Here is a 14,022-nt window from a genome sequence, read left to right as displayed (position 1 = left end):
GTAGACAGCACTTGGCAAGTTCTGGGGGCCAGGGGGGGAGGAGATGATCTCTAAAAAAATTGCCCATTTGTAAGGAGGATTGAAAGGAAATGGAGTCCAGAAATCTGGGGGTGGGGTGCAACCCTGTTAGAAAGGATGCTTTTTTTCAACCCTACCTGATAAAAGATGAAATTGAGAATTTTGAGCAAAAAGGGTAAACTAAAACTCAACTAGTGCAAAGACAAAATTAAAACTTTGGCTTCTATAAGTAATTTCATACAGAGTTTGAAAAAGTTTCAATTCAGGATGAGATACCCAGGGAATTTTCACTCAAGGAAAAGAATGAAAATGAGCTTTCCTATAAAAGCTTGATACACACACAAGTATATATAAAGATTATTTGTGTGTGTGTGTGTGTGTGTGTGTGTGTGTGTGAGAGAGAGAGAGAGAGAGAGAGAGAGAGAGAGAGAGAGAGAGAGATGGGCCCAAGAAAACAAGGAAAAAGCAACCTAAGAAATACAGAGAAGAAACATGGTCATTGGCCAGGGAATGGATGGAAAAATAAGAAAACAGCTGTTTTCTAGACATAATTTCCAAAAGATCTACCGGCCTTTAAAAGGGTTGGATGACAATTAGATACTTAAAACCACCACTGTTGCCAGGGTTGGCAGTCTATGCCTGTAACCCCAGTGACTTTGGAGGCTGAGGTAAGAGGATTCCAAGTTTGAGGTCAGACTCAGCCCCTTAGAAAAATCCTGTGTCAAAAACAAACAAACAAACAAACAAACACAAAAGGCTGGAGATTTGGCTCAGTGGTAAAGTTTCCCTGGGTTTAATCCCGAGTTCTGAAAAACAAAAAAACCACCGCTGTCCCCTAAACAGTTACATATGTGAACTGTATTTAGGAAATTGCCAAGACTTCATTCATATATTGCCAAGGAAGGTAAAGAAAAATAAAGCACCTTCCATAGGGTGAAGCTAGAAGCCGAACAGAACAAAGGATACGGATAATGAGCAGAACTGGGGTGGTCCCTAGTCAAGCAACACAGCCCACCCCTTGCCTAGGTACTCTTCAAAATGTCTACTGGGTGGGATTGCAAAACTGCCTTCCTCTTTCCAAATCACGGGGTTCATTTTGGCAATTCTGTCCCTATTCTATAACTTCACATTATGTGTGTGAGAGATCAACTAACTCATCTTTTTAGGTTCAGATCAAGACAAATCCTACATGAGCCTAAGGTTGAGATGACTGTCCAATACCCAGAGATTCTTCACAATGAGCCTGATGACCCTGACTGATGTTGTCTTGGGGGAAGGGTTGAGGGTATTCTGAGCACAATGAGGATACTGAGTATTTGATATCTGGAAGGACAGATTATGATAGTCACATTGCCTTGTTTGCCAAATCTCTGTCTCCTGAACCTTGGTAGGATTGTATTTCCTAATCCCTTAGAAATGGGATATGGTCTTGTGACTGAAAAGAAATGATTAAAATCACTTTTAACCCAGTGTGAAATTCTGCAGCTCTTTTCCCCCCTGCTGTGTACATGTCAAAATGGACCCCACATGCCTGGATCCTCGAATGACTCTGTGAAACAGATGTACTCAGCCAACTATGTTGGAGATGAGTGAGAAACTAATATTTTGTTAGTTTAATTCCTTGAGATTTCAGAGTTGTTACCACAGCATACTTTAAGGCCACTTGACTGATACCTATCAGTCTTATACTAAAAACAGAGACTACATTAATCACAGTATATCTTATTTCTGAGACCTTAGATGAATATGAGATTCAATTTGATCTTTTAGTTTTCACTCTGCTTGGTTAGAAAAGTATGCAAATTTAACTAGAATAGAATAAAAATTCATTGAGGAATAACTGGATTCCAGATATCTAAGCTAGAGATTTATTTGTATTATTTAATTCTCACAATAACCCTATGAGATTCATATAATTACCTTCAATTTTCAGATGCAGAATAAAGATCAGAGAGTAAGCAGCTTGCCCAAGTCACAATCAACAAATACCTGGAGGTGTTTTTCAATTTATGTCTATCTGTCCCTAAAGATGTTACTCTGTGTGTGTGCCTGTGTGTACAGTTTCATTTGTTCACACTACGATGCTTCTAAAACACGGATAAAATATCAAGAAAGTTGCATTGAATTATGGCTTTTCAATAAAGATGTAAATAAAAATTTACAAAGATGTAAATTTTGCTGCTTATACATCATTTTTTTTCAGTTTAGTCCCTAAACTTAGATTATATTCTTGACCTTTAAGAGTGGTTTATTCATTTAATTTGACCTATAGTAGTTCCATTCTATGAATGTGTTACTATGCCAAGAACACTGGACCCATTTAGATTATTATGGGAGAAATGGGTCACCACAGATTAAATCCCATTCATTTCTTGGAGTCTTTGGACCACTGGCAAAGTTTGTCAGATGGGTTGGTACATTAGTGTGCTGATGGAAATACAGGGATTGTTGTTTTCTTCCTCGATCAGCCACTAAGTATCCTGAACCACTGGATAAAACACTTCCTCTGTTTGAGTCACTTAAAGAAAAAAACCAAAAAAACCAAAACTGTGAACCTGCCATATGGCTGGTTTCTGCTAACAGCTTTCGCCACATCTCATCCTTCTCTCCTCCTCACTCTTGGAGTTTAACCATGCATCGTCTGTTGCTAGGTCTTTGAGCTTACTGTTAAGCAACCTGGAGCAATCTTATCTCACATTTGCACCAGGGCTATGTCTATCTCTTACTCATCCTCTAATTCTCAGCTCCAATGGCACCTCTTTGGTGACTCCTAACTAGATTAGGTCTTTCATACCCTTCCTTTGAAGCACTATCACATTTCATTATGGTACATTGCTATCTGGGATTATTGATGAATTCTGTTTTCTCCTAATAAACTCAAAACTCCATGAGGATCTAGTGAAATTGTTTTAGCTCAGTTTTGTACCCTCTGTGTGCTTAGCACAATCCCTGTGACATAGGACATATCAATTATATTTTCGGAGTGAATGAAATCAATGTGCAAAATGAAAAGATTAGGCAAAGAGATCATTAAGTCTTTTAGTACTTATATTTAATGATTTGCCAGACTTTTTCTGAAATCTGCCTAAGAATGACACAGAGAAATCTACACAGTCCTCTACACATAGCTCCTTCACACCAGACTCAGTAGCAAATACTACTGCTTATGTGTGGAGAAGGCACTGGAATTATTTGTACATGTGCCATTCTCTGTAGGGAAAGCAATTACTATATTCAAGGGAAGTATAAACCATAAATAAATGAGAGATAGCCAAATAAAGTCAACTGGTTTTTCTAGGAACCCAAGTTAGTTGAAATACAGTATTTGGAGTGACCACCACACATATTTAAAAAAAAAAATCTATGAAAAATCCACTAATGCACTGGTGCATGAATACACAGTGGCAAATAATTCAAGATATATAGCAATGTGCAGCCATGTATTTCAAATTAGAATTGAGCTCATTGAAGGTAAAATTAGATGCTAACATATTTAAAAAGTCAAGACACAATTCTTCCCCTTTCTTTTTCATCCAGAATCATGGGAATAATTGCTCCATGAATTGAAATAAAAGTTACAGGCTAAGAGACATAGACTACATGTTATTGTATATAATTTTTTAGATCACTGTGTTTTCACTAACACTGAAAACAAAAATTAGAGGGGTGTCTCTACTCAAAATTCTTAATTCCCCGCCCCCCCACCGTCCTGGGGATCAAACTCAGGGCCTCACATGTGCTAGGCAAGCATTCCTCCACTGAGCTACATCCCCAGCCTAAAATTCTTAATTTTTGAATCAATCTGTACAATTGTCTGAAAGAGTATTTGTAAGATACAGCTCCTGGCTAACCCCATCAGTTACTACCCCAGACTTTCCTATAGATTGACAAATTTAAGTCAGGTTCTAGAAGGTCCTACATTCTCTCACCTTTTTTTTTTTTAATTCTCAAAACTAGATTGACTTACTAAAATGCTTTCCCATCTACCTCTTTGCTTAGATAATTCCTATCCCTGTTTTTGGAATTAAAATGTCATTTTATTTTCAGTGCTAGGCGTTGAACCCAGGACTTCTCACATGCTAGGCAAGCACTCTGCCACTGAACTACACCCCCATACATTTTTATTTTTGTTTTGAGGCAGGATCTCCTAAATTGCAGAGGCTGGCTTTGAAGTTGCCACCCACCTGTTTCAGTCTTGTGTGTAGCTGGAATTACAGGTGTGTGGTATGCCCTGTTTAAGAAAATCGTTTCTAAGAGAACTTCCTAACCTCCTGTGTTTAGGTTAGGGGCCCATTTTTGCTCTCATTGTACCTTGGTATTTTCTTGTCTATCTCTTAGCTTCCTGTATTATAATTGCCTCCTTAGGTGATTGAGAGGAGAGACAGTCATATTCATATTCTACCCTTCCATCCAACAGAGTGGATATTCAATAATCGCTTGTTCCATGAAGGAATGAGGTCTGTAAGTCAGAGTAAATTCTCTCCAGGCATTTTCAGAGTTATTCTGGAAGTACTTCATTGTTTCTTCAGGTTCTCCTGCAATGAGGAATGTACTGTTTACAAATTTTACCTACCTGTCTGAAAGTTACATCAAATAATTTTGTGGGTTTGGATTCTTAGCAATACACATAATATGAATAAAGGAATCTCACAGGTACAACCCTTCCATTGAACGTACTTTTTATTTCTTTGAGAACAAACAACCATGAGAAATGATCATTAGCTTTTGACTAACTTGACTTTCCTCCGATATATTCTCAAAGAGCAAAAGTGGACTGAAATCAAGAAACCGAAGAACCACAGAAAGAAGTCCAGTCAAATGGGTCAACTTCTAGGTCCCTTATTCCTTGAATAATCAGCAATTAAACCATTCTCCATTGCTCAGATATTGAATATGATCAAGTCTGGATTTATTTTTCACAACTGAAGTTTATTGTCTTATATGAGGTTTTTTCATTACTATTTCTTTGACACTTATGGGAAGTATATTTTTAAAAACATGTATGAAAAGTCCACAAACTTTCTGATCTTTGTGACTCTTCTAAAAGATGACAATCTGCCCCAGGACCCTTTCTGCATGAATGGGATCAAGTGAAGTGTCCTTCATGGGCCAGGAGACAACATAGGAAGCCAGTATACCATGATTGGAAAACACACAAACAGTAGAGCAAATGAACTGAAAGGAAGAGGAACAAAAGGCACTTCCCCTGCATCTAATAGAAGGAAGTGGGAGGGATCAGAAGGAGCTCCATAGCTTTTGTGGTCATGTGATTAAGGGGAAGCCATGATTGGCACCTGGAAGAATAAATCAGTATTTTGAAGTCTTTTTTCTATCGTTGCTTTAGGAAAGCAATGAAGAAGCACCTGATAAATAAAATCTCTTACCTGAAACATAGAAAAAAGGAACGTAGTTCCTGGAAAATACCTTCACCCCTCAGTAAAGACATCAATCAACTCGGAATATAAATGGAATAAAGAGACCTTCAGTGCTATCCCATGGGGAGAAATGTAGAGTGCATCTACCTGTGGTCTTCATAAAAATTTGGGGATGTAAGAAATCTGTCCTAGAGGTACACAGTGGCGATGGGGATTGTTTTGTGTGATCTTTAAGCAGAGGACTGAGGGCCTGCAAAGTGCGAAGGTATATTTCTTGTGTTGACCATTTTATTATTCATGTCTCCTGTATTGCTTTCTAATAAGTTAAGAACGAATCGGCAGACTGCATGCAGGAGTGAGAAATGCAAGAAAAGCAGTACTGTAAAATAAAAATGAACCAAAGTGCGTCTCAACTTCCCTTTGATTACTAACAGGCAAGAGAACAACAATGCCCAATTTTATTGTGATTACTGAACACTTCACATTGACAAAGGGGCTTTACAGTCATTTTTACATGTTATTTCTCAAGGCTTTTTCCAATAGAGGCTGGGGGGGTGGCTCTGTCACCATTCTTAAACATCAATTCTACCGCATCATATTAACTGATTATTTTAAAAAGGACGATTAAAATGCACTTGGTGCCAGTATGTCACCAAAACAGTCTTTTTTAGTGAGAATAATTGTCCCTTTGCTGTTTGAGGGGATCAAACCATTGACTGTTTAACTATTTGAATTATGTTTTCTTTATGTTATACAGAACCACTTTTTCCTTCTCACTTACCTCTACTTGTTCAATGTATTATTACTGAAGTGTTTCCGCCTTGCGTAGTGTTTCCAAAGTCCTTTTAATTCTTCTGTGTTATGTAACATGTGTAAATAGTGTGGCACCCCTAAGCAGGTGCTTGTGCTTCTGCTTGTAGAATGGCATCTCTTAAAGAGGAACCTGTCTGTCAGAGGTGCTGAGAGATGTTTGCTCAAGCAAAACAGACACGGTAGGCTAAGGTTCAGAAGCGCCACCCAACCTCAGGTGTTAGGTGTCTGTTAGTTAATTTGTTAGTCTGTATGGAGACATTCATTCAATAAATAAACAGACCCCAAACTGGCAGGCCATCTCCTACCTTCAACCATCATCCTTACCTCCCTAATAAATTAGCTTAGCACTTCTGGGGCAAGAAGGGCAGTGGGAAGTTTGGAAATCCCTAACGTCTGATTGGATTTTGGGTGCAGTTGGATATTTTCTTATTTGATGAGAAACATTTCTTTGTTTATGATTATGTGGCCCAAATAGTATGAAATTGTGTCAGTTACCTGACTTCCTTCAACTTGGCCAAATAAAGGCCTTACTTAAAAAAATACAAACTACCAATAACAGAAATTATCCAGATTAAAATGCCTACCTTTTTTTTCAACAAATACAAAAAAATAAGCCTTCACTTGGGGCTGTGTAGGCACAGCCTAGCAGGAAATAAACTCAATTTTTTGAAGTTCAAGTTCTAGTGAGATGAAGAGTATAAGAACAGAAATTTATTTCGAAGCTATGAGTTTGTCTAAGTATAGAAGTACATTCCAAGATCTTTAAATATATTTCTATTATAAGAACTTTTCTATATTTATACTAATTTATTTCCTTTTATTTCAAATCTGGCTGGATGAGCCAAGACCCCCATTTATGCTTACTTCCTAATCTGTAGATTATTACATCTGACCTATGAAAACTATGGATAATAGGCTCTCTCCTCTGGAGCACTGGGTGCAACATCATTGCCATTACAGAGTTATCTTTTTTCTCTTTGCACAAAGGGCTTGGGCTGACTGATGCTTCTAAGGTATAAAGATACAGTCCTGTGCTAATGTTGGCAGTGGTATTAAAATAAGAGCAAAAGTATCTACAATTTATTGAGTACATGCTACATGATAGATGATTTATAAATGTAATGTCGTTTAAAAAAATATTCAATGACTGACAAAATAAAGAAATTAGGACTCAGAATATATTTATGACTTGCTCAAAGTCAGAGATCTGGGCTTGATCCAGGATGCAGAGTTCATGTGCTCTTACTATACCCAAGTAGGAAGTTAAATCAGGCAATGGGGTGATCATCTATTCCAGTCTGTAAGTGTTGACCTGGCCTAATTAGTAGACCCCCACTTCCCATGCTCAAAAGTCTCCTAGTTTGGGTAAGAAGTTTGATGATCAAGGTTCAAAATGAACATAAGACTTTGCATAGGTATTGTTAATCAATCTCTTTGCCCTTACTAGAGGACTTCAAATAAGTAGCAAATTGAATGAAGGTTGGTATATTTGGAAAAACAGGTGGGTTAGCAAATGAATGTCATTTACTAGTAGGGTCTAATATCTCCCTGTCCCTTATGCTCCTTTTTTTCTGTTATCTCTCCCTGAGAATATTCTGACCTTCATCTTTTTTCTCTCCTCCTCCTAGTCTCCATGGATCATCCTATTGATCCTATTGATCAAGTGTTCCCAAATTGACTCTTTGGTTTTACTTTAGTTTTCATTTCTGATGAATCTTTAAAATACAGCTTGATCACTCACTCAGATGTTTAAGCCACTGTTAATGGTATTTTCATCCAAAGAAGAACAAATATCTTTAGACATCTCTAACTTATTTTTCCTTTCTTCATCTTAATCTTACCATTACTATTCTACCACTTCTTTACTAGAATCATAGTACAGTGGTGTCAGGGAGCATTATTGTTGCAATTCCTGGATGATGATACTGCAGGTTTGGTTGGGGTGAGCCAGCTCCAAAATGTATTATCACAAGCACCACCTCACAAGTCTTAGCACCTCTTTTTCTGCTCTTTTGGGCAAACTCTGGCCCTGTTTCTATGATTTGAAAGGGCTTTCAGGAAGAGCAAAGGGAATTATTTTTGAAAATACTCTGGTAAAATATCTAACTGCTTAAAAGACACATGCAATAAGAAAATCTGACTTTTACTTTTGTTGGTCTTAAATGTATGGCTTTGATTTATGGATCAAAATTGCTCATTTATTATTTTATCTATACAGCTCTGGGCAATTTTGACAGTTAAAATTTAGTTTTATTGACCAGTGCAGCCACTGTGCCCACGAGGGGACTGGTGCACACAGCCTGCTGCACTCAAGAAAACGATGATTTTTGATTCCATGACTGAGTCAGACTGGGAATCATAACCGATATAACAATAAGTTCCAAATCTCAGTGCCCAAGGCAAGAGGTTTGCTGTAAAACACAATCACCCTTTCAGGAGGGGAGGAGGAGACTCTTGGCTGGAAGTTTGCAAGTGCAATTTTATGCATCTGGGCCAGGCCATGAATATATCTGTCCATCCAAGCTGTGGAGCATCTGAGGGGGCATTTCTCTAAAGACCTGGTTCCACAGACTGATTAATGAGCAAAAATGTCTAAAAAGCAAAATGAATGTTAGTTACAGCAACAGTAAACTCAGCAACCATTTTAAGAGAAAACTTACTAGTGCTGTTAACCAACCTTTCATTTTTCAATCAACCAAAAAAAAAAAAAAAAAAAGAAGAAGAAATTTTAGGGGAAGATCGCTACTTCCCCTGTCTTGCCCATTCCAACACACACAGAAACATAAACCAGTACAATGATTTGAGGCCAGTTTTAATTTAGGCCTATTCAACTACCAAATTGGCCACCTCTGCAATGTTAATTTAGTCTTTTACTCTAAATCCCCCATGATACGTAAATAAACCTCCGCAGGGTAACAAATCAATAAAATGTCTAATTTGATTAACCATGTTTTCGAATTCATCAAGACAGCTTTAACCTGAAATAAATAGGTGAGTAAATAAATAAGTCACTCACTTGTGAGTATTTTCCATGTCTTCTTTTCATCGTCGTAATACTGAACCAAATTGCTGGGGAGCCGGTCAGGTCCGGGCGGCAACCCTCCAACCAATAACAGCATTTTCTTGTTAGAGCGAATTCTTCACCCAAAACAAAAGAGGAGATGAATAACCACATTATTGTAGAGTCTTTTTAGTGGCAACGAAATCATAACCATCAAAAGAATGTTCCTTGCTTGCAGATTTCTATTTCATTTTTTCCTGTTTCTTTTCCCATTCATGTCTCAACATTTTTTTTTTGAACTAAGCAGAAAAATGATCAGAAGAACTGCATATCCCTATACTCATGGAATAATAAGCTCCCTTTATGCAATTTGTTAGAGGTTCATTCTAGAACGACCTTTTTCTTATATTATCCCTTTAAATCATCACTCTTTACAGCTGAGTACACATGGAATGCTCTGGAGTGGTACTAAGGTTAAGCATTAAAGTTGCATGTCAAAAATCGTATTAGTCAAAATCATTATTATAAGCCATTCTCCACTCAAAGAACCTTGAAAAAATTAAGGTTATGCAGAGAGTTTGTGAGCCAACTCTTTAATCACTCAGGCAACTTCCAAAACCAGTCTGGTACAATTAGTAGCACAGGGCTAACTAGGATGGGTTAACCAGTTTGAACATGAACTTTTTTTTTTCCCCATTTGTTTAATTTAGCTTAGACTTCTGCCTCCATCCCCTCTCCCCCACTCCCAGCTCGCCCTCCCCTCTGCTCTCCCCCTGTGCACCACTGGCGATACAGAAGCTCCAATTGGTAAAAATGAGACTGTGATGTTGCTGTGAGCCTCCCCAGAGTGGAGCCCTGCCAATGCTTGCCACTGATCCAGCGGCATGAACCTGCTCAACTGTGCAAAGTCACTCTAATTCCCTCCCTCTGTTTTTCTACCTTCTCCCCCAGGGGGCAACCACTGAAAGGAGTGACTACCCACCCATCAAGAGCTGGCAATTCGCTGCTATTAACCGTGACTGTGATTCCCAGTCTGCCTGGCAGTTCCTAAGAACAGGCCTGCAATGTCTCATATGCAGTAAAAGCTATAAGATGCACCCTGGCCGGCGAGGCGACCTGATGGATGTACAACCCTCAGGAATAGTAATGGATTGAGCACACGTGCCACTGAAGCAGGGAGAGGAGGCCCAGACCCCCACAAGGGGCCTGCTGATTTAACAGTCACTTTACATATAATTGAACTTTTCATTTACCTGAAAGGCTCAAGGTGGTGGTAGGAGAAACAGAACGACCATGATTGAAGGAAAAAGTCAATAAATACAAAAGGGTTCCTCTTACATATGATCACAACCCATAGTGTGGCTCTGAATCTATTATTACCTATTCAGCCCCTTCTGATTCAAGGATGCTTGGCGAAATAGGCCCCGTGGAGAAGCACTGTTTGTTGGTTAAGAACCTAACATTCAGAGAGTTAACTTAATACAGTTAATGACATTTCCATATGAAGAAAGGGAACTAGAGAATTCCTATAATGAAACTCTGGTGCCACTGAATGCTTTGTGTATGTCTCACTAGGAAAATATCTTCTGGACAAACTCCTATGTTCCAGACTCATCAATAGAGGGAGCTGTACTTAAAGAAGAATGACTAATGCAATAGGAGCTTACAATATTAATTTTGCCACTCTGTGGATATAGTTGAGTGTAAAGAAAAACAAGCAAATGAACTAACCAACCAACCCAACTTTTTTGAATTTAATGTGTCCTTGACCTACATCCATATGCCCTATAGACTGCTGGTTGGCAAACAAAAACAGTAAAACAGCAAAGACTCCAAAAACAGTAAAACAGCAAATTCTCCAATGAGAATTTTGGTGACTGGGTAGAAACAATACACATGTAATTCATGTGCCATATAATTTCATAAATGCATGCTCATAGGACTGATATATAGCTGTTTCTTTTGTTATCATTTTTAGTCCAAATAATCAACTGCTTTGTAAGACAAGTCAAAGTGAAAGCAAACAGTCCTTTTAGGTGCAGTAAGTTATCATGTGTAGACGGACCTGTTCACCTGAAGTCATGATTCTGCAACTGCCTGACACCACATGTGTACATGTGGCCAGACTGCAGATAGGAGGTAGAAGACCAAGATGGGCAGGATAGACACAGAGAAAAGGACTTACTGAAGTAATGATCATGACAAAAACATCATAATAGTATCTGTTTTAATTCATAAATAAATGTACTGCTTCAAAATGTACTCGATGAATGACAAGGACGTAAGCATGTGGCTCAAGTATGTTTATAAGTTTGTATCAGTAGTTGATAAAACTGGCTTCCTTGGACCAATCTCACTGGTGATTTGCTGCCCTTGTTTGTGGATGAGAAGAGGATCTTGAGACTTTGCCCTCTCTGCCTAAAAAGCCAGCCATTTCCATCTGTCCTCTGCAAACTGGCCTGAGGCCTTCAACACATAAGCCACTGTATAGTTTGTCAACGGTAAACACCTCCTCCCTGGTAGCAATGACATAATGCTACCAGGCTGGCTAGCCTAGCAGCACAGCAAGACCCCACATAACTAAAACAAATCCCTAAACCATGTGGGTCTCTGCAGGGAATGTGGTAGATTTTATGGAAGAAAAGGTACTCCCACCTACCCTCATGGGTTGTGTTTTCTGTGAAGGGTCCGTGCTTCGAGTGCATTATGTATGGCCTTCTTAGTGACTAAAGACACAGCCCAAATTTTTTGCAGTATTGTATCATCATCCAATTTGTTATGGCATTTTACTTGGAGTCTTTTGTCTCAAAAGCCTGTGTTACACAATTGTCCAAACCAGCATTTCTATTATTTAATTCTAAATAAAGCTTCAAGCTGTATTGTGTGAGGGTGAACCACACAGAAACCCCAAATAGGACAAAGCTTGTGGGAAGTTCGTGATACAGAAGGAAGAACACATAGACAGCGAAACACACTTGAGAGGTTTTCTTGCCATTTTCCCTACTGACTCTCAAAACAGCCCGTAACGTGGCAGGTCATTTTACAGAGGAGTGAGAAAGTTCCCATAGTTGTCATTTAAAACACATACATTTTAGCATTGCATGAAACTATGAGACCCTGGATCCAAAGAAAAAGGAACCTAACAGAGATTATTCCACATTTCTTCTTGCTGAAGAAAAATACAAATGAGAAAAACCATCCCATATTTTACTTTGACAAAAATGCAACGTCAACTATTCAATTACTCCTAGAAAGTAATACACGTGAATAATTCCCGTGGAAAAGCTTTCATTCTTTTTACCATGCACAATTATAATAGCGACAATGACAATAATGACAGATAATAATGAATGTGTATTGGATATCGAACCTCTGATTATCATGCCATTTATTTGCTATGTGTGAACTTCAATCTGAACATACCGTGAAACAATAGCACGTGAATTGAAAAAATAAAATTAAGAAAATCTAACTGTGTTGAAGGGGGTTTCCATTATTCTTTTCTTATATAATTCCAGCAAAGCTTTACAGGTTTAATTTTAGATTAGGCAAAATCTACAAATGTAGCCTTCTTGCCATAATTAGAGCTCCTTCATAGGGCAACATATGCTCTTTATATAGGGAATCAATTTAGTCAAAATTAATATGTACTTTTCATAGCTTTTTATTACTTTAAAAATATTGCTCTCATTCCTCATTTTAGCACCACTGGGACCAAAGTAATGTATTTAGAAGATAAGAAATTAGAGAAATTTAAACATGAAGCTGAGTACAGCATGATCAGTAATATTATTTGTATGCCTTTGACTTGAGTTCTTAGATTTTTTAGATCCAAAAATATAAGGTTAAAATGGCGATGGAATTTGAAGGTCTCCTTTGTTCCATCTCAGTAATTGCCCAACATTTACCAAGTGTCACATTTGGGTATCTGTGCGCATGTGTGCATGTATGCTCAGGAGCATACCTACTTTGGTTCCGGGGATGAATGATTGAAGGATGACCTAAAACCTCCCGGTGTAAACAAATTTTTCATCATACTGGTGTTTAGATATGGTAAAATCTCATTTATTTATATTTCAGTGATTTGGAACCTTAATAGTTGGGAAACAGGCCAGATAAAGTTATCCTTTCCATGATACATGAAGAAAGTTTTCATTCACTAGATTGCAAGAAGGAATTTTAATCTACTTAAGAAATCAACTGGTTAGCAGGCACTTTAGAGCTACCTCTGCGGGGTTAGACCATATTCACTTTACAGACTACAGATAATTCTCATTCATTTATAGATGAAGTTCTTTCACAATGCTGTAAGAATTATCAAATCACAGAGTTAGAGGGAAAAAATTGTGGTACTCTAGTTCAGTGTTGTCCAACTTTGGCAGTTCACTAGAGTCATCTAAGGGGATTAAAATTTTAAAGTTCTTGATAGATTGTCAGTTTCCAATGCTCAAAGATTATGATTCAGTGGGATGAGGCTTTAAAATTGTCCCACAAACTTCCAGTTGATTCTAACACATTGCTGGACCTGGAGCCACTCACTAACTTTTTCCAGTTCTCTGTGTAACGTAGAAATTCTGCTAAGAATTTATAAGTAGTAGTCTTTATCTATGTAGACAAGTTTATAATGAAATGAACCTTAGTTTTTCAAAACCTTAGTCTTATACTCTATTATTAAAGATAATAGAGTTTTGAAGTTTATAATGAAATGGATCTTAGTTTTTCACTCTATTATTGAAGGTCGTTGGATAGTTGAATTAGATTTTTTTTTTCTCCATGTGCTGGGCTGAATAACCTACCTATGTCTTCCCCAGAGAA

General features: G+C 37.9%; 1 protein-coding gene across 1 annotated transcript in view; it reads right to left on the bottom strand.

The window, feature by feature from the left end:
• Positions 1-14,022, bottom strand: part of Klhl14 (kelch like family member 14) — a 92,538-nt gene that overhangs the window by 54,271 nt on the left and 24,245 nt on the right. The window contains exon 2 of the mRNA XM_027935690.2: positions 9,223-9,344. Within this exon, the coding sequence (XP_027791491.1) occupies positions 9,223-9,344 (122 nt within the window). The remainder of the gene's footprint in view (positions 1-9,222; positions 9,345-14,022) is intronic.

The sequence above is a fragment of the Marmota flaviventris genome, chromosome 16 (assembly GCF_047511675.1).
Source record: "Marmota flaviventris isolate mMarFla1 chromosome 16, mMarFla1.hap1, whole genome shotgun sequence".
Lineage (NCBI taxonomy): Eukaryota > Metazoa > Chordata > Mammalia > Rodentia > Sciuridae > Marmota > Marmota flaviventris.
The sequence above is the reverse complement of the archived record's forward strand: the minus strand, read 5'-3'. Positions and strand labels throughout refer to the sequence as shown.